General features: G+C 44.9%; 2 protein-coding genes and 1 pseudogene across 2 annotated transcripts in view; 1 reads left to right on the top strand and 2 right to left on the bottom strand.

Moving 5' to 3' along the window:
* TESMIN (testis expressed metallothionein like protein) overlaps positions 1-8450 on the bottom strand; it is a 39005-nt gene extending 30555 nt beyond the window's left edge. The window contains exons 1-2 of the mRNA XM_061156359.1: positions 7974-8450; positions 1853-2011 (exon numbers count right to left, since the gene is read on the bottom strand). Of these exons, the coding sequence (XP_061012342.1) occupies positions 1853-2011; positions 7974-8450 (636 nt within the window). The remainder of the gene's footprint in view (positions 1-1852; positions 2012-7973) is intronic.
* A 2029-nt stretch (positions 8451-10479) lies between these two features.
* On the top strand, positions 10480-10781 carry LOC133065803 (cytochrome c oxidase subunit 7B, mitochondrial-like; annotated as a pseudogene).
* A 940-nt stretch (positions 10782-11721) lies between these two features.
* Positions 11722-19736, bottom strand: part of CPT1A (carnitine palmitoyltransferase 1A) — a 58335-nt gene continuing 50320 nt past the window's right edge. Inside the window, exons 15-19 of the mRNA XM_061161901.1 lie at positions 19506-19640; positions 17709-17861; positions 16108-16221; positions 15682-15774; positions 11722-13789 (exon numbers count right to left, since the gene is read on the bottom strand). Of these exons, the coding sequence (XP_061017884.1) occupies positions 13703-13789; positions 15682-15774; positions 16108-16221; positions 17709-17861; positions 19506-19640 (582 nt within the window). The 3' untranslated portion in view covers positions 11722-13702. The remainder of the gene's footprint in view (positions 13790-15681; positions 15775-16107; positions 16222-17708; positions 17862-19505; positions 19641-19736) is intronic.

Genomic DNA, 19736 nt, shown 5'->3' with positions numbered 1-19736 from the left:
CAACCTGGCCCCATTGAAATCCGTTAACTATATGAAGGGCTTTGTCCCCCTGACTCCATCTCTGTAGCTGGTCAACTACTTAGAATAATCTTTAAATTTATGACAGTTGTTCTCTCCTGCCACATGCACATGTTATTATTTACCATCTACTGTGTTTTTAAGATATCCATTTATTTCATTTCCTACAAGTACAGTTTAGGAAGTTTAATCCAAGTTCTGGAAAATTCCAAGAAGCCATGTCAATCTTTCTGGGCCTGACCAGTACCCTGAGATCATCTAGTTGGATTCTGACCATATGTAAATCCTCAGCAAGCCTGGTGAGTCACCCAGTCCACCACACTAGTCAAGCCGAGCATGGACTCAGCCCTCCCTGTGTGCAGCCTGTCCATAACAATGTAGCATGAACATGAAGGTAAGAGAAGTCACTTTCTGACTGCACATAGCTTCTAATTCTGATGTTAAAACCACAAATACCGAGAGAAGCTATGGTTTCTGTTGTCAGGTTGCCTTCAGGTTTCCTCGACAGGAAAACCCAAACAAGCGTAAAGGATCAATGTCACCAAAGCAACACACACACAACCTATACTAATGAGGTGCCGATCACCAGCTCGCACCTTCATATCACCCTGACGCTGGGTAAGAGGCCAGCGTTCATGCTCCATTGGGGTTTATTTGTATTTAGAGGGTAATTATAGCCACACAGGCACAGGGGCATAGGCTTTGGCTGAGTGGACTGTCCAGGCCTCTGCCTATTGCACAATTCTGGACTCCTGAAGGACACAATCCTGTCCCTCCTGTGAGCATTCTAACATTACTCACGAGTCCGGTGTAACTGGAAGAGTTCTCATCCTGTTCACCCTATCTAAGTGTCCCAGAAAAGTTCTGCTCATTCTCAAGTATTTTCCAGTTAAAGTACACACCTTAGGTTTAAGGTCTCCTTTCTTGGAATAGAGAGCTGATGGTGGGGACAGCAATTTGTTCTTTGGACATTTTGCCAAATAAATGCTTGGGGCTGGATTCCCTGGTTTCCCTCCCTTTCTGGTCCTCAACACACCACTTACAAGCAGACTACGAAACATCTCTGTTTTCTGATCCATAAAATGTAGATAAAAATAATGTCTACCCTACAGAGTGTGTGTGTGTTAGTAGCTCAGTCGTGTCTGACTCTTTGTGACTCCATGGACTGTATCCTGCCAGGCTCCTCTGTCCATGGGATTCTCCAGGCAAGAATACTGGAGTGGGTTGCTGTTTCCTTCTCCAGGGGCTCTTCCCAACCCAAGGATCGAACCCAGATCTCCTGCATTTGCAGGCAGACTCTTTACCATCTGAGCCACCAGAGCAGATTTGATAGAATAAATAAAATGACAAACATGCAAACCTATCACATAAAGCACAACTGTTACTGATTCCTGTCTTACTTGAGTGTCAGTTGGTAGGAGGGATTTGGAGGCAGGCAGGGAGGACAGCAGCTTCTGCCCTGCAGCCACAGAACCGCAGCTGCCCCCTCCCCCCAGCATGCCAAACCACACAGGTCAGCAGCTGCTCCTTTCCTGGGCCAACCCTGGGTCTGCCTGGACTGAGGTGACTTATGGCTTCTCTCTTTAATGAGTACAGCAGTGTCATAATCTTTGATTTACTAAGATCGAGTAGAAATGAGAAACTTAGATGTGAAAGAAACATTAGAAAGACTCTGATTATATACCTCTTTTCATAGATAAGACAACCAAAAATGCTGACTCAACAAGTAAACAGAATGCAGAACAATGAAAATATTTTACTGTTGACTTAGTAATGATAAGGGTCAAACATTTAACACAATGTTAGTCAGACACATTTTCTTTGGCATAATTACCACTGGGTTAGACTCTTTCTTATGAGAGCAGCCAGAGGCATCCTCTGCTCCTTGAGATGATGGGAACTTGCAACATGACTCCTGGGCCAGAGGACGCTGAAAAGTTGCTTCCTCCAGACTGTTACTTGTGATAGAACCACCTGCTTCCTTGATTTCAACCTAAAAAAGTAAACGTGGTCTTAGAAATCACATTGTGGACACTACACTTTACAGTTGCATAATAGAGAAAATTCTTTGTAGAAGTTACATTTTTAGAGTAAAGAACATCCTTATGCTTAGCGTCCTCTCTTCCCCACTATTAATTTGTCCTCTGGGGCGACAAGTCATCTGACCATCCTAGCTGGGGATCGAGAACATCCAGAGGATCAGGACCATCTGCCCATGAGGTGTGGGGATGTGACTTCCATGTAACCCTCTTGCTGTTTGAAAAACATGGTGTGGGTAATTTGAGAAGATTCTGTGATTGGTCAGCTCCCCCTTGAGCTTCTTGACAACCCCCTACTACAAAAGAGCTGGCTGCCTCCTGGGACCTTCCTTAAAATTGCCTAAAATGCTTCTCCTTAATCATCGTTCTCAGAGCACGCTCATTAAGTTGTGTTAATGTTCTAGTCTGTTTTGCTTTTTCCTCAAGAAGCCAGAAATCTTTGCTGATGTTTTAGTGATACTTCTACTTTAACTTGGAGCTTTCCAGGTGGTGTTAGTGGTAAAGAATCCTCTTGCCAATGCAGGAGACATAAGACATGTGGGTTTCCCTGAGTCAGGAAGATCCCCTGGAGGAGGGCATGGCAACCCATTCCAGTATTCTTGCCTGGAGCATCCTATGGAGAGGGGAGCCTGGCGGGCTACAGTCCATGGGGTAGCAAAGGGTCAGGGACATGACTGAAGCAACTTAGCACACATGCATATTGTAACTTACAATGTATTTATAGAAATGTTTACAGTTAAACAGTAGAGCTTCCCTCACTGAATGGTAGAACAATAATTAACATGAAAACAGGGAGGGTAGAGAATAATTGCCAGCTTTATTTTTTAAGCTATCCTCTGCAACAACTCAGCTATACACCAGCAAAAAAGTACCAAAACTAGGGAGAAACACCAATGATGTCATTGAAAAATCAATGGAATTTAAAAAACTATGTAGTCTTGATGTTTTAAAAAAATGACCAATTAAAGTGTTTCAAAATTATAATTATATATCATATATAGTATATATATATTATATATAGTATATATATAGTCAACTAGCCAACCTCAACCAGCAAACTTCTATATATAATATATAATACACTATAGATATAATATATATAATTATAAATATATTATTATATATGATATTATATATAATATATAATAATAACATATAATATATAATAATAACACTGTGATATATATTATAATAACACATATAAATATAGCATAAATAAATATACAATATATATTATAATATTAATATATCAATATTATACCAATTATTATATAATATATTGGCTATATTAATAACTATATTATTATATATTATATAATACATTATATATACTACATAATATATATTATGTAATAGTTATATTATATATTATATATTTATATATTTATATATTATATAATTGTATTATTTATGATATACTATATACAATTATATCAACTATTGATATAATAATATATTCTATTATATAATTATAGTAATATTACTATAATTACATATTAATATATGTTATATATATTATATATAACATATAATATATATAATATTTATAATTATATATGTCCATAGTGTATTATATATATTATATACATATTATATATAGAAGTTTGCTAGTTGAAATCAGTTAGTTGACTACATACATATTATATATATTATAGTAAATATATACATATATAATAAATTTATATATATACTATAGATATAATATATAATTATAATTATATATCTATATATTATATTATTATATATTATAGACTATTATTATGCTATATATTACTATATATAAGTATATAATATATTATATTATAATATTTATAATTATAATTATATATTATATCTATAGTGTATTATATATATTATATATAGAAGTTTGCTAGTTGAAGTCAGCTAGTTGACTATATATATAATGTATATTATAGTAAATATATCATATACATATATATTTATATATATACTATAGATATACTATATATAATTATATATTTATATCACATTGTTATGGTATATATTAAATTATATAATATATAATAAAATGTAATATACAGTATACATTAATTATATATAATATATATTATTTATTACAAATTATATTATATAATATATAATATAAATATATATAACAAGTATAATATAGATGATAAATATAATAAATATACAACATATAAATATATAATAAATGTAATGTATATTACATATTATATATTTTTAAGTGCTTCTTTTTAACATGTGATAATGCAAGGAGATCGGGAAATAGCAGTCAGCCCAGAATACATGGTCTCCCCCCCCTTAACCTCCATCTGCACAGACTGCCTGTTAGGACAGGTGAATTTTCCCAAAGGCCAGGAGGCAGATCATAAAGTCCTTCAAAGAAGATAGTGATTCTAAGGTAACATTCTGAAGACCTTCTGTAAAATCACAACAGAGACAACTATCTTTCAAAGTGTGGGGATTGACACAGACTTGAAGATCATCTGACTTAGAATCTGGGACCCAAACAATTAATTATTTTCATGGACTGGCAAATCCCTTAACACAGCAGACTAGTATCTAGGTATAAATCCTTTTAAAGATATAGGAAAGTTTAACAATATTTCAAGTTATAACTTTTTTTAGACATTTCAAATTTCACAGAAATGTAGAATTTTTCAATTTTCTTCTGCTTTCTGCTTTGGAGAATTTGTCATGTACATGTCATCAAAGTTTAGATTTTGGTTTTTAGGGAAGAATAATTTTATTTTTTAAATTTATCAAAGTTTAGATTTAACTTATCTTCCTGTAATTAACAGATACTTATACAGTAAATACATCAGTTCCTCAACCCCATGCAACTGATACCTGGACTACTTATAGTATAGTGAAACCCTACTTTTACAGAATAAACAGAGGTCAATATGTGAAAATGAATTTCTAGAAAAAGGAAATTAGCAACTGACCCTGAATATTTACTGAAAAATAATTCCATTCCGTTTAAATGATAAACATGTTTGTGCTAAATCTTTTTCATTTTATTAATAAATTTGGAAACTGTCAAAATAGAATCATGTGACTCAGATGGTAAAGAATCTGCCTTCAATGTGGGAGACCTGGGTTTGATCCCTGGGTTGGGAAGATACCCTGGAGAAGGGCATGGCAACCCACTCCAGGATTTTTGCCTGGAGAATCCCATGGACAGAGGAGCCTGGTGGGCTACAGTCCACAGGATCACAAAGAGTCAGACATGACTGAGCGACCAACACTTGGAATTTGTCAATAAAATTTAAAAAAAACAACAAGAAATATCATCCAAGTAGTACCTCCTTTATTTTGCTAAAGTTGAATTACATTAAAAGAGAATTTGCTATTTTAATTTCCCTTCCTGTTTCCCTATTCTTTCCCTTCCTGTCCCTATTTTCGCTTCCCGTTCTGGTGAACACCGAGTCCACTCAGCATAGGAAGGGAACTGTGCTTGGACGAATAGGCGAAAGGTGCTGGGGCACAAGTTTGGCCTGGTAGCAAGATGGAATGTCCCACACTTCAAGCCATCTGAAAAAGACTCCGGGAAAGACCTCTGTGCTGACTGAAGTCTGGAGGAACAAGGTGTGCTCACTGGTTTCTCCAGGCCTCAGCCTCTCTTCCCCAGTTTTCCTGTGCGCTAAGGAGCAGTGATTACACTAAAAGAAAACCAGAAAACAGGAATCTAAGCTCCTGCTGCTATCGTTTATGATATACAAACAAAGTCAGGTTCCAGCCATCTTAATACCAACTCAAAAATGTTCCACACAGGTTTAATTTATAACTTACTAAAATTAGTTAGTGGTTGAGTAATCTAATTTTCCAAACTAGATCCTTTTGGGGGGCCAGTACACATTTCCTTGGAAATCGTTTTCTTCCTTTAAAAATTGACTTTTTACTTTCAACAAAAACAGAAAAGGGGAATTTCCTGGTGGTCCAGTGGTTAGGACTCTGTGCTTTCACTACCCAAAGCCCAGGTTCAAAATAAATAAATAAATAAGGACAAAGCAGAAAATTACCAGTGGTTATTCACAGCAAAATAGGGTAGCTGGCTGACAATTAGCGTGAATTCATGTAGACTCTGATTTATATTACATACACTTGAGGAACAGCTACTTACTAGCAGAGGGAAGCTCTAACATCGTGATTTCACCGCTCACCAAACAAAGGTACTAACTGTAAGTCCTACCTAGCAGCGAGTTCTAGCTGTGGAAAATTCTTAAAGAGATGGGAATATCAAGCCACCTTACCTGCCTCCTGAGAAATCTGTATGCAGGTCAAGAAGCAACAGAACTGGACATGGAACAAAAGACTGGTTCCAAATTGGGAAAGGAGTATGTCAAGGCAGTGTATTGTCACCCTGCTTATTTAACTTATATGATGTATCATTCGAGATGCACATGAAGCACAAGCTGGGACCAAGACTGCCAGGAGAACTATCAATAACCTCAGACACAGATTCACCACCCTTATGGCAGAAAGTGAAGAAGAACTAAAGAGTCTCTTGATGAAAGTGAAAGAGGAGAGTGAAAAAGTTGGCTTAAAGCTCAACATTCAGAAAGCTAAGATCATGGCATTCAGTCCCATCACTTCAAGGCAAATAGATGGGGAAACAATGGAAACAGTGAGAGACTTTTTGGCTCCAAAATCACTGCAGATGGTGACTGCAGTCATGAAATTAAAAGACACTTGCTCCTTGGAAGAAAAGCTATGATCAACCTAGACAGCATATTAAAAAGCAAAGACATTACCTTGCCAACAAAGGTCCGTCTAGTCAAAACTATGGTTTTTCCAGCAGTCATGTATAGATGTGAGAGGTGGACTATAAAGAAAGCTCAGCACCAAAGAATTGATGGTTTTGCACTGTGGTGTTGGAGAAGACTCTTGAGAGTCCCTTGGACAGCAAGGTGATCAGCCAGCAACCAGTTCATCCTAAAGGAAATCAGTCCTGAATATTCATTGGAAGGACTGATGCTGAAGCTGAAACTACAATACTTTGGCCACCTGATTTGAAGAACTGACTCATTGGAAAAGACCCTGATGCTGGGAAAGATTGAAGACCAGAGGAGAAGGGGATGACAGCAGATGAGATGGTTGGATGACATCACCAACTCGATGGACATGAGTTTGAGCAAGCTCTAGGAGTTGGTGATGGACAGGGAAGCCTGGTGTGCTGCAGTTCATGGGGTTGCAAAGAGTCGGACGTGACTGAGCGACTGCTCTGAGCTATGAATTACAACCCTTATAAATCTAAAGGGGAAAATATGTAAAAGGCCAGTGCATGAAAACTCATACTGCACTTGTTTTCACAGACACTAGGGCTTCTTTCCTACAGCTGCTTTTAAAACGTTCTAGGGACTTCTCTGGTGATCCAGTGGTTAGGACTCCCATTTCCATAGCAAGGGGCACAATTTGATCCCTGCCTTCAGAGCTAAAAAAAAAAAAAAAAAAATTCTAGTTGTTTCCCTCTTTTGTTTTTAATCCCTGCTGGGTTAGGCCATATATTTTTTGTTTTTTAAATATTTATTTGGCTATGCACGAGTTCTTAGTTGATGCACGTGGGATCTTCGATCTTCCTTGCGGCATGTGGGATCTTGGGATCTTTAGTTGCGGCATGTGGGATCTAGTTCCCTGGCCAACGATTGAACCAAGGTCCCCTGGATTGGGAGTGTGAAGTCTTAGCCACTGGACCACCAGGGAAGTCCCTGAGTCAGGCCAGATCTGACCTGGGGATGAAGGACCTAATTCACCATCAGGGAGGATGCCTGGCTGGCTAATACATCTCGCTTTAGCAAGGGATGCGCCTTGTTGGGAATGGTGAGTCCAATAACGATGCTACTGACACAGGAAAAATCGAGGTAAAAGCCGAAAGTCCTCCCTCTCTACTGGGGAAGGGGAGCAGGAGGAGTTGCGCGATGTGGATCTTACTGGAATCACGCGGACACCGGGGTGGGCAGCTCCCTCCCTGGCCCAGGCGCCCAGGGGCACAACGGCAGAGCTCCTGTGCGGGGTGAGCAGGGAGGACAGGAAGTGGACGTTGTAGGCCTGCGGCTGCGGGGCGGCAGGGAGAACGGCGTCTTCCAGGGGGTTGATCTCCGGGAGGTTCGGGTACTCCCCCAGGAGTCCCTCGTCTTCGTTCTCGTCCACCAGCAGCTCCACTTTGACCTTGCTCTGGCAGTCCCCGCCGAGCGCGGGGTTGAACGCGTGCAGCAGGGGCTCTTTGGGATCCGCAGGGCCCAGGTATGCGTCCTTGAAGACGTGAAAATCGTCTTCCTCGTGCTTTACCGTCACGGCAGTTTTCAGGGGAAGGTTGTCGGGAACAAACTGACTTTCGGCGCTGAAGAGGTCTGTCACCATCTCGTCTTCGGGGCTGGACATGCTGCCCAGCAGAGGGGCGTCTTCCATGGCCACTGGGGGCGCCGAGGCCCGGGCATCGCCCTGCACCTGCAACGACGCGGCCCGGTCAGCGGCGGCCCCCAAAGGGCCCTGCAGCCATTCCGAGGGGCCCGCGGCTCCTGGGATCTGATCCGGTCGCCCGCCACTCCCAGGGTCTGGTCTGGGGTACCCCCGCCCCCAGGATCTGACCGGGGGCCCCGACGCCCCCAAGATCTGGTCCGGAGGGCCCGCCGCTCCCAGGGGCTGACAAGGAAAGGGTCTTGCGGAATGATAGGGGAAGGGTCCCGCCGTTCCCGAGGGGCCGACGGGGTCGGGGGCCGCCACTCCCAGGGACTGGCCCGGGGGTCCCAACGTCCCTGGCGAGGACGACCGGAGAAGGGCTCGCTGCTGGCTCGACGGGCTGACAGGAGCAGTGTCCCGCCGCTCCCAGAGGAATGACGGAGGCAGGGTCCTGCGGTTCTCCGAGGGGCTGACTTGGAGGTCCCGCCGTCCCTGACAGGGACAAAAGGAGAAGGGGGGTCCCTCCCCCCCCTCGAGGCTGACTAGGGGCCCACGGTCCCCCTCCTGTCTGCAAGCCTGAGGTCGGGCCCGGGACCGCGGGGAAAGCCGGCGACGACCGGAGTGTCAGGCGCTGGAGAGATGACCGACGCACCTGGGCCCGCTGGAGTTGTCAGAGCACCTAGCGCAAATGTGGGGGCGGGGCGGGGACAAGCCGTTGGGTTGGCCGTTGGGAGGAGGCGGGGCCAGGGAGGGGCGGGGCGGGGCTCGCGGCGGTGGGCGTGGCCGTGGCAGGGCACGTGGCATAGGTGGGGTGGGGTGAGAGGGTGGGACGTGTTGGGGGTGAGGTGTGAAGGCGGGGAGCAGAAGTGAGCAGGGCCCTGAATAATTGATGCTTTTGAACTGTGGTGTTGGAGAAGACTCTTGAGAGTCCCTTGGACTGCAAGGAGATGCAACCAGTCCATCCTAAAGGAGATCAGTCCTGGGTGTTCATTGGAAGGACTGACGCTGAAGCTGAAACTCTAATCCTTTGGCCACCTCATGCGAAGAGTTGACTCATTGGAAAAGACCCTGATGCTGGGAGGGATTGGGGGCAGGAGGAGAAGGGGACGACAGAGGATGAGATGGCTGGATGGCATCACCGACTCGATGGGCATGAGTTTGAGTAAACTCTGGGAGTTGGTGATGGACAGGGAGGCCTGGCATGCTGCAATTCATGGGGTCGCAGAGTCAGACACGACTGAACGACTGAACTGAACTATGGAAGGGCACGTGGAGTGCTGGAGGGGAATGTTGGGCTGGGGCCCAGGACCTGCCAGTTGAGGTGGACAGGGAGGGACACTCCCGGGGCCAGCAGCTCTAGGCTCAGGTGGGGGAACTGAGGTCAGTCTGAGGCAGTGACTTCAGACCCCCAGACTTCACCACATACTTTTTCGCCCGGCCATAGAAGACCGCAAGTGGGTGGAAGGCCAGGGGTCCACACAGGCAGGTAGGTTCCCAACCCAGAGTGCACTTGAGGTCCATGGTGCTGGAGCTCCAGACAAAGACTAGGCGTCCCTCGTTGACATAAGCAACCCAACACTGATGACGTTCTGGGGAAGAGGGAGGTGGTCAAGACCTAGAACTAACAAAGACAACCACACTAACACAGCGCAAACTTAGGGTGGGTGGTGAGCTAAATACGCCCTCTTCATCAAGAAACGAGGTGGGGGTGGGTGGGATATGTGGAGAGAGTAACATGGAAACATACATGACCATATGTAAAATAGCCAATGGGAATTTGTGGTAGGACTCAGGGAACTCAAACCCGGGCTGGGTAACCACCTAGAGAGGTGGGATAGCGAGGGATGTTCAAGTGGGAGGGGACGTGGGTAAATCTGTGGCTGATTGATGTTGATGTCTGGCAGAATTGTGCTTTACACAATACTGTAAAGCAATTATCCTTCAATTATAAATAAATTTATTTTTCCAGGACTCTGCAAGGGTACTCGATGAGGAATTGTTAGAGGCCAGCAGTTATAGTTGCCGCCCTTTGGTGTTCAACCTCAGAATGTTTCCCTTGGCCAAAAACGCACTAAGTCGTCTCAGGGTTCAAAGCATTCAGCCAGCAGTGGCAAGGCAGATCCACCAGAAGCGGGCACCTGGTTTCCATGACAAGTACGGCAATATGCTGTATTAGCTAGTGGAGCCACTTTCTGTGTTGTTTTATGGGTATATATGGCAACACAAACTGGAATAGAGTAGAACCCATCACCTGTTGGCAGAGTCACCCCAGAGGAATGGAGAGAACAGTAGTCATCCTAGCTGGTTTAATACTGAATTGTTTCAAAATCAACTCATAATTAATGCCAAGTAAAAGTACTGTGTACCCATACGGCATGTTGAAGAAATAACGTATACTTGAAACCTTAAAAAAAAATGAATAAATTTAAAAATAATAATAATTTTTAAAAGGTGAAAGCTTGTCCTTTAGGCCTCAGTTCTAAATCAGCACCCTTCAAAAGCCAGGTATTCTCACCGCACATACACACACACACACATGTCTAGGAACCCTTAAGATCCTTGGAGAGATTCTCTTGGTTCTTGACTTCCTCCCACTGGAGTATTTTTTTAATTGGAGTATAGCTGCTTTACAGTGTTGTGTTTGTTCCTGCTGTACACTGTGAGTGAATCAGCCACATGTACACATACATCCCCTCCCTCTTGGACCTCCCTCCCACCCCACCCCCACCTCACCCGCTCTAGGTCGTCACAGAGCACCCGGCTGAGCTCCCCGCACTATACGGCAGCTCCTACTAGCTGCTTCACACCTGGGAGTGTGCATGCCAATCCCAATCTCCTAATTCACCCCACCCCCCACCCAAATGTCCCTTTTCTATGCCTGCATCTCTATTTCTGCACTGCAGAAATAGTCTGTACTATTTCCCACAACAGTCAGAACTGGTGGGGTTCCCGCTGTATTCCCAGTGCCTAGAACAGAGTTTAGCATACAGTAGGTGCTCAATAAGAGCCTTGGAGAAAATGGAAATGCATTTATTGAGCCCCGACTCACTCTGTGTCAGCACTGTTCCAGGCCCCAAGGCATAGAAGATGCAAAATGAAGGCAGAGTGAAACCCACAGCCCTTCTTAGCAGCAGCCCTTCTCCAACAGGCACGTGAATCTAGTGAGGTCCACTCTGCCCAACCCGAGGCCTCTTCTGCATATCTTGCTCGGTCACGTTTGTCCCAAGTGCCTGACCTTTAGCCTCCTTATCAGTATAACAAAAGAGACAGAAAGCAGTCCTGTGGTTAATATTTTTATTAATGGTAACATTCATACTGCATATCTAAGATTTACATCCAAAGGGCATCTTGTATTTACATGCAATGGCCAGTCCAAGATAACAAATTCAGACCACAGCTCCGTTAAGACTATGGCTTGTTCCAAATTAAATTAAATACATTAATACTCTTACTTCTTGCTTTCAACACGTACAGTACAAACCCAGTCTTCTTCCTTTTAAGGAATATAAAATTGCATTGATGACTGCATGGATTAGTGATGATTACATCTGAAATATTTAAAACCTGAGAGACAAGCCCAAATAGGTTTGAGTGCTAACACGTCTGCTCTCAAATTCACCTGTGAATCATAATACAGACTGGTCAGTGGTCAACAGTGGATGATTTGGGGGCCCTGGCTTTAACTGGACGCCATGCCTGGCTGAGGCAGGGGGACTCCCGTATCCTCCGACGTCCCCCAGACTACATACCACAGATGAACGGGGTCTTTTGTTGCTATGGTGGTTAGATGTCCTTTTTTGCTTTTTTTGTCTGTTCCCATTTCCACTTGCTTTTAGCAGAAAGAGTCTTTGGCCCATTTAGGCGGGGTTTTACATCACAACATGTACACGAATAAAACATGCACGCGCTCTGCGGCCAGTGCCTTGCTCCTGCTCCATCGGTTCAGCCTCATCACTGTATCACTGGACTATAGGCCTCAGAGACACGAGCCCCACCAGAACAGAGTGGTCAGAAAAATAAATACATGTCAGCCCAGAGGCAGTGGGTCTATTTCACTCCATGATTCTTTCTTTTTGCATTAAATACTGAAGACGATACAGCATATCATCACTTTTTGGTCAATCACTCTTTCGAGCAAGGCACGCGCATCGGAAGGGTAGGCTGTGTTAAACTCAGCACCGTCACCTGCAACATTATAGGAGGTCACTGAGATGACCCATCTCCCTCTGTCTCCCTAGAAACAGGAGTGGATCTCCTCTCTCACCAGGTGGAATGGCCAGCCCTGACTGCCTGAGGTTCGCTCTTCTCAAGTTTGTTCCTTTCTCCGTGGCAAGTGTCATGTTCTCCCTGCTGTCAGGCTGGGTAAGCAGGAATCCCAAAGCACCTAGGATGTGTGCTCTCTGGACACACTATCTTCAACCATCACATCCCTCGCTCCCCATTTCTGACACACATCTTCTTTCGTAGCTTAACAATGAAGCTTGAGGAAGGCAGTCTGATGGAAGGGAATCTGGCTCACAGCTGCCCTTGTAAGGGGACTGGTCCCTCTGGGACATGGGGACACCACAGGAAAATTCCTACATAGAGATATCCACCCAATAAATTGAGATGGGAGTGAGACAGCCACAATTCCACCGAAAGACTTAAAATAAATTTCTTGTGTGGTCTCCCTTACACTTAGGGCCTTCTGTTTTTAAGGCACTGGGTTTTGAAGACTTCAAACACGTAGAGGCAAATGCAGATGACCGAACTAGACAGTGACAGAGTGACCACAGGACAGAACAGATTCCAAAAGCAGAAAACTCTTCTTGGTTAGTGCATTGCATTAGCTGCTAACACCTGCAACTTAAAAGACGCTTTTCTCTCGGAAGGAAACAGATGTTTACACTGCTCTGATAAAATTAAATGCCCGTAAGCACCAGGGGTCCAGTGGCAGCCAAGGAAGCGTGCCGGTCTGTTTCCAGCGAGTATGAAGCCACAACCCCACTCATTCCAAAAATCGCTTGTCCCTTAAGAAATGTAAGGTGATGGGAAGACTTTAGGGGGGACTTCATCCAATGTCCCCCAGGTTAGGAACTGCTTAGAAGGAGTAGGGTTATACTTCATGGTGTGGAGCCTGCTGTCCTAGAAAAGCAAAAACACCAAACCTTCGCTGGAAGGAAACAAATTTTCATCCTGAAATACAGTCAGGATACAGAGCTATTTTTCATTTGGTTTTTCATCAGAAGAACTTTTTTTCCTTCCCGGAAGTGCTGAGGGATTTACTTCTTGGAATTGGGGCTGAACCCGAACAAACTGATGATGTCGGTCATTGCTTCTCTCAGGTTCTTCCCGAAGCGATGAGAGTCCTTTCATTTAAAAACAAAGAAACAAAAAGAAACTGGTTACAACATGGAATTTTCCACATTTCAAGCCTTTTCACTTGTAATCTGACTCAAAGAACTAACATTTCTTTTTGCCAGTTCTCTAAGCTTTGACTCGGTGATTGAATCATTAAGTTACAGAGTCTGGTGAGATGTTAAGGGTTCATAAAGATAACAGCTTACGTGATTGTGTGGGTGCGTGTTTTTTCTTTTCCATAGTAGGTTATTATTACGAGACACTGACTATAGTTCCTTGTGCTACACAGTATGACCTTGTTGTTTACCTATTTTATATATGGTTGTATTTGTTTTGAGATGTAAGGTGCTTTATTTTAAAAAAAAAAACAACTTATGAAGGGTAGTGTGAACAGTACTTGTCTTATTCTTGTCATATAACAATTCACAGAGCAAACAGAACTTCTATGCCTCCGTTAATTGTCACACACCTTTTGAAGTTTCCATTAGCTCCCAACACCTTATCTTTCATAGGGAAACGGCTTTAATAGTTATTTTTAAAATTTAATTCTTATTTTATATTGGAGTACAGTTGATTTATAACATTGTGTGAAGTTCAGCTGTACAGCAAAGTGATTCAGTTATATGTAACAAAAATATCCATTCTTTTTCAGATTTTCTTCTATATAGGTTACTATAAAATATTGAGTTCCCTGTGCTATACAGTAGGTCCTTGTTGATTACCTATTTTATATACAATAGTGTGTATCTGTTAACCTCAGACTCCTAATTGATCCCTCCCCACTCCCTTTCCCCACTGGTAACCATAAATTTGTTTTCTATGTCTGTGAGTCCATTTCTGTTTTGTAAATAAGTCCATTTGTATCATTTTATTTCTACATATAACTGATAACCATATGATATTTGCCTTTGTCTGACTTCATCTCGTGTGATAACCTCTAGGCCCATCCATGTTGCTGCAGATGGCATTATTTCATTATCTTTATGGTCGAGCAATATTCTAGTGGTGTGTGTGTGTATGTATATATGTGTGTGTGTGTATATATATATATCACCTCTTTATCCATTCATCAGTTGATAAACATTCAGGCTGCTTCCATGTCTTGGCTACTATAAATAGTGCTGTTGTGAACACTGGGATGCATGTTACCTTTTTTCCCTAATGTCAATGCATTACATAAAACATAATAAGCAAGTGAATTCCAAACGTCTCTGTTAAAGGTGAACCTGGCACTCACTGTCAGGCGACGTACAATGTGGAAAGGTGAGAATATAAATAAGGATTGAATGTGCCATGCTAGGAAGGCGGTCACGGGTTCCATTCAGAGAACACCGCAGACCACTGCTGCATTATGCGTGTGAATTACTCAGCTCAGATCTTAACTCTACCCTTCAATGTTTCGTGCCTGCTAAGTCACTTCAGTCGTGTCCGACTCTGCGATCCCATGGACTGTAGCCCGCCAGGCTCTTCTGTCCATGGGATTCTCCAGGCAAGAACACTGGAGTGGGTTGCCATTTCCTCCTCCAGGGGATCTTCCCAACCCAGAGATCTAACTAATAATGTCTCTTACATCTCCTGCATTGGCAGGCAGCTTCCTTACCACTAGCGCCACTGGTGGGAAGCCAACCATTCAATGTTACAGAGAATCTAAAAGTTGCAGAAGCACTGCAACATTTAGATTTGAAACCACAGCTACCAGCAAAGATGAAGACTTTCAATCAAATAAGATGGATCCCTTTAAAACTATCAAAATCCTTGCTTTGAAAACATCCCAACCAAGAAAGAGTATACAACTGAATTTAAATTTTCTGTCAAATCAGGGATGTGCCCCCTACCCACCCCCTTCAAAAGAAAATAGTACAAATACTCCATCCTGGGAAGGGGGGAATTTTGTACTTACCGTCTCAGGACAGGAGAACTTGGAGGATATATGGAAACTGATGAGGTCCTCACCAACGAGAATGTACGACACCCCATAGCCGTCATCAGCAACCTATAGAAAAGCACATTCAAACTGAACTTGGGGGGAATTCCCTGCTGGTCCAGTGCCTAGGGCTCTGCACCTCCACTGCAGGGGACATGGGTTCGATCCCTGGTTGGGGAACTAAGATCCCACATACCATGTGGCGTGGTGAGTGAATGAATCAACAGAATGGTAGAAATGAGGCCACGGGCAAAGGGGATTTCGGACCTTTAATGAGATTGCCACTCATACTGGCATGAATAACCAGTAGGAGCTCCTTCAGGGCGGGGTGCTTATAACTGAGACAGGCCCGTCCTGCCCTGGCGCTTGCTGCTTTGTGAACTCAGATGCCCGGCCACTTACCGGCCCGAAGCCTCCTCCGCTTGACACGTAGTCCGGATTCCTATCCAAATTGAACAGCTCCATCTGCTGTGGAGGGGTCTGGCTGGTGGATAACCTCCAAGGCTCAGATAGGACCTGGGGAGTTAAACAAGGGGACGTTCTAATGATACTTCCCAGCTCCATCCTCTTCTGCCCCCAAGGAGCCTAGGAGATGAGGAAAGGTTTGCTTGGTGTTTGGACTGTTTCAGACACCAGAAGGCTATGTCCCTGGGGGCCTTGCTGGCTCTCGGGGCAGGGGTTCTTCGGAGAGGGATGGAGCGGGTAAGGACACCTGGACTAGAGAGGCAAACACTGGCTGACGGGGTCTTGGGCAGAAAAGGTGGCAGATACATGGAGTACGATGTGGAGTGCAGTGGCTGTGTGCTGGAGCAGGCTGGTACCAGCTCCCTAAGCTGAGGGTCAAACTTGCAGGAATTTTCCAAGCTGCCCGTTAAACACAGCCACTGCTAAAAAATTGAATTTTATAAACATAAAAGTAAAGCAACTCTATTAAAAGTGGAAGACGTAAATACTCAGAGCTCAGGACTTCCCTGGCTGTGCAACGGTTACAACCCTGGGCTCCCACTGCAGGAAGCACAGGTTTCAATTCCTGGTCAGAGCACGAGATCCCACATGCTCTGCAGGGTGGTCAGGAAAAAAAAAACCACCTCAGAGCTCATCAGTTCGGTTCAGTTGTGTCCAACTCTTTGCGACTCCATGGACAGCAGCACGCCGGGCCTTCCTGTTCACCAGCTCCTGGAGCTTACTCAGACTCACGTCCACTGAGTCGGTGATGCCATCCAACCATCTCATCCTCTGTCGTCCCCTTCTCCTCCCGCCTTCAATCATTCCCAGCATCAAGGTCTTTTCAAATGAGTCAGTTCTTTGCATCAGCTGGCCAAAGTATTAGTTTCAGCTTTAGCGTCAGTCTTTCAGAGCTCATCACTTGATAATTATTTTAGTACAAGCATGGTTTTTCCAGTAGTCATGTACAGATGTGAGAGTTAGACCATAAAGAAGACTTTGCATTGAAGAATTGATGCTTTCAAACTGTGGTGCTGGAGAAGACTCTTGAGAGTCCCCTAGGCTGCAAGGAGAGCAAACCAGTCAATCCTAAAGGAGATCAACCCTGAATATTCATTGGAAGGACTGATGCCGAAGCTCCAATACTTTGGCCACCTGATGTGAAAAGCTGACTCAATCAATGAAGGAGACCCTGATGCTGGGAAAGATTGAGTGCAGGAGGAGAAGGGGGCAACAGAGGAGGAGATGGTTGAATGGCATCACCGACTCAATGGACATGAGGTTGAGCAAACTCTGGGAGACAGTGGAGGACAGAGGAGCCTGGTGCGCTGTAATCCATGGGGTTGCAAGGAGTCTGATGTGATTTGGCGACTAAGCAACAATGGCATCCCAGGGGTTGAAGAAATGTGGCTCAGATTTTCCAGAGTGAGGACCGCTGAGCCCTGGAACCCATCTGATAGGCCAGTTCTGACTGGCAAAGTTGTACTAAGTTTTGCCCTAAGATTGACTAAGTTTAGTTTAGCCAAGAAAGCCAAATGGGCTGCACAGAAGAGCCTCACCTCCTTCAGGAAAGGGGAGTCGACCGCGAGGTACTTGGACACCACGTAGAGGCAGAAGAGGTGGCGGTCAATCCCCGCGCCGGTCATCGCCAGGCGGTACAGAAGCTGATGCTTCTCAGATGCGATCTTGAATAACTTGAGCTTCTGTTCAACCTGAAATAACAAAGGATAGGCAGTTTTGAGTCATGCAGCACAGTCTAAGCTCCAAGATGACAGTCACGGGCCCTTCTCCCCAGCAGTCCAACAGGGTGCTGAGACAGCAGGTCACCGGTGGGACGGGCAGGCCATCTGGGTGGTCTCTGGGTGGTTGCCAAGGCAACCTGACCAGAAACGCCACTGGCCGGCTGCCTCTGCCCCAGATTCCTGCTGCGAGGCTGTGGAGGGGACAGGTGGTTAGAGAGGCAGTTTCAGGATCCTGTGTGCGGCCCACTGGGCGTCATTTCACTTTTTACAAAAATGAGACCACTAGGCAGGTAGGAAAGCACCAACCTTCACATCTCATCATGTGGAACGAAGTCCCTTTCCTCTCAGGGGGCTGCGACATTCCTGTGGGCCTTTAAGTAACCCTCCAGGGTGGTCTGTCAGCTGGGCTGAATAGCACTTCTGGGGCCTACAAGTCGGACCCGAAAAGGCCTCTCCAGGTTCTTTAGGACCCTGTCGGTCAATCTCAGAACGAGGAAACACAAGCCCTTCCGTGGATGTGGAGGCCTGTCCACTCCAGACCCAGCCCTCAGGCTGTTCTGAAGGCAGCGAGTGACAGATCAGAGCCATCTGTGATGAGACCTGCCGAACTCCTCCCCAGGGAACTGACAGCCTTTCTAGGAAGGAGGTCCCCAGAGCAGAGCAAAACCCTGGGCTGTGTCCCCTCGGGGGTCAGCAGACCTGGACAGGATGGGCCTCAGCTCCTCACTGGGTGTGTGGTCAGCAGTTTGCTGGATTCTGCTAAGTCTCTGTTCCTTTATCTATCAAAAACGAACTGATAATGCTTCACTAGCCGCCGCTAGGACTGTCAAAGGCAATACAGCCCAGAGCCCTGGGCCTGCTCGGGGGGCTTCAGCGTGGGCAGTGGGCTTCAGGAACCCCGGGCAGAAGACGTCCATGTGGGGCTTCCCTGGCGGTCTAGTGGTTAGGAATCCACGCTCCCAATGCAGGAGTTGTGGGTTCAATCCCTGGTCAGAGAAAAGATCTCCCATGCCGTAAGAGCCAACAAAAAACATTAACAATAATAATAACAAGACAAGAAGGCGCCCACGGATGGTCACCATTTTCTCAGCCAGACACTAACTACCAACACTGTCCTGCCCCCTCCCCTCCCATTCCTGTTCACCGCCTGTGCACCGCTCTGATTTAAAGACTCTGAGGGGGCCCTACCTGATGGTCCAGTGGCTATGAGTCTCCCATGCAGGGAGCCCAGGTTTGATCCTTGGTCCGGGAAGTAGATCGCACATGACACAACTAAAGATCTCACGTGACTCAACTAAGACCCGGTGCAGCCAAATAATAAAAAATAATTAAATATTAAGAGACTCCTATGAAGTGTAACCTCACTTGCAGAAGTTACAGAATAACAGGATGGATGCAAACATGAACCTTTGTCTGTCTAGATGGTTGCCTTTAATACTCTCTGTCCTCCAGAGATGGGTGGAGGGAAGGAAGGAGATGCTGGATGCGGACTCGCTGGAGAAGTATGCATGGGATTTAATCAGGGAAGCCTGCATGTCAACCTTGGTTGTCATCCTCTGAACAGCAGAGACGGCCCCTGGGGGGCTGTTCTCCTCCTGGCCAGGCAGAACCTACCGTCTGTGTGGGGTCCATCATGGCCAGCACGAAGTTGCACGACTCAGTGGTGCAAGAACGCACGGTCTCTGTTCTGCCCTCTCGGAAGAGCCGGGTCATGGAGGCCTCGTAGGTGAGGGAAAATTTACCCATGTCCTGGGAAAGGAAAAATATTTTAAAACAAGGCCGGCGTGTTGACAAAGACATGAGGGGAGCGGTTGAAATCAGCCGGGAAAAGCAGACATCATCGCA

Source organism: Dama dama, chromosome 2 (genome assembly GCF_033118175.1).
Source record: "Dama dama isolate Ldn47 chromosome 2, ASM3311817v1, whole genome shotgun sequence".
NCBI lineage: Eukaryota > Metazoa > Chordata > Mammalia > Artiodactyla > Cervidae > Dama > Dama dama.
This window is presented reverse-complemented; position numbering and strand designations above follow the sequence as displayed.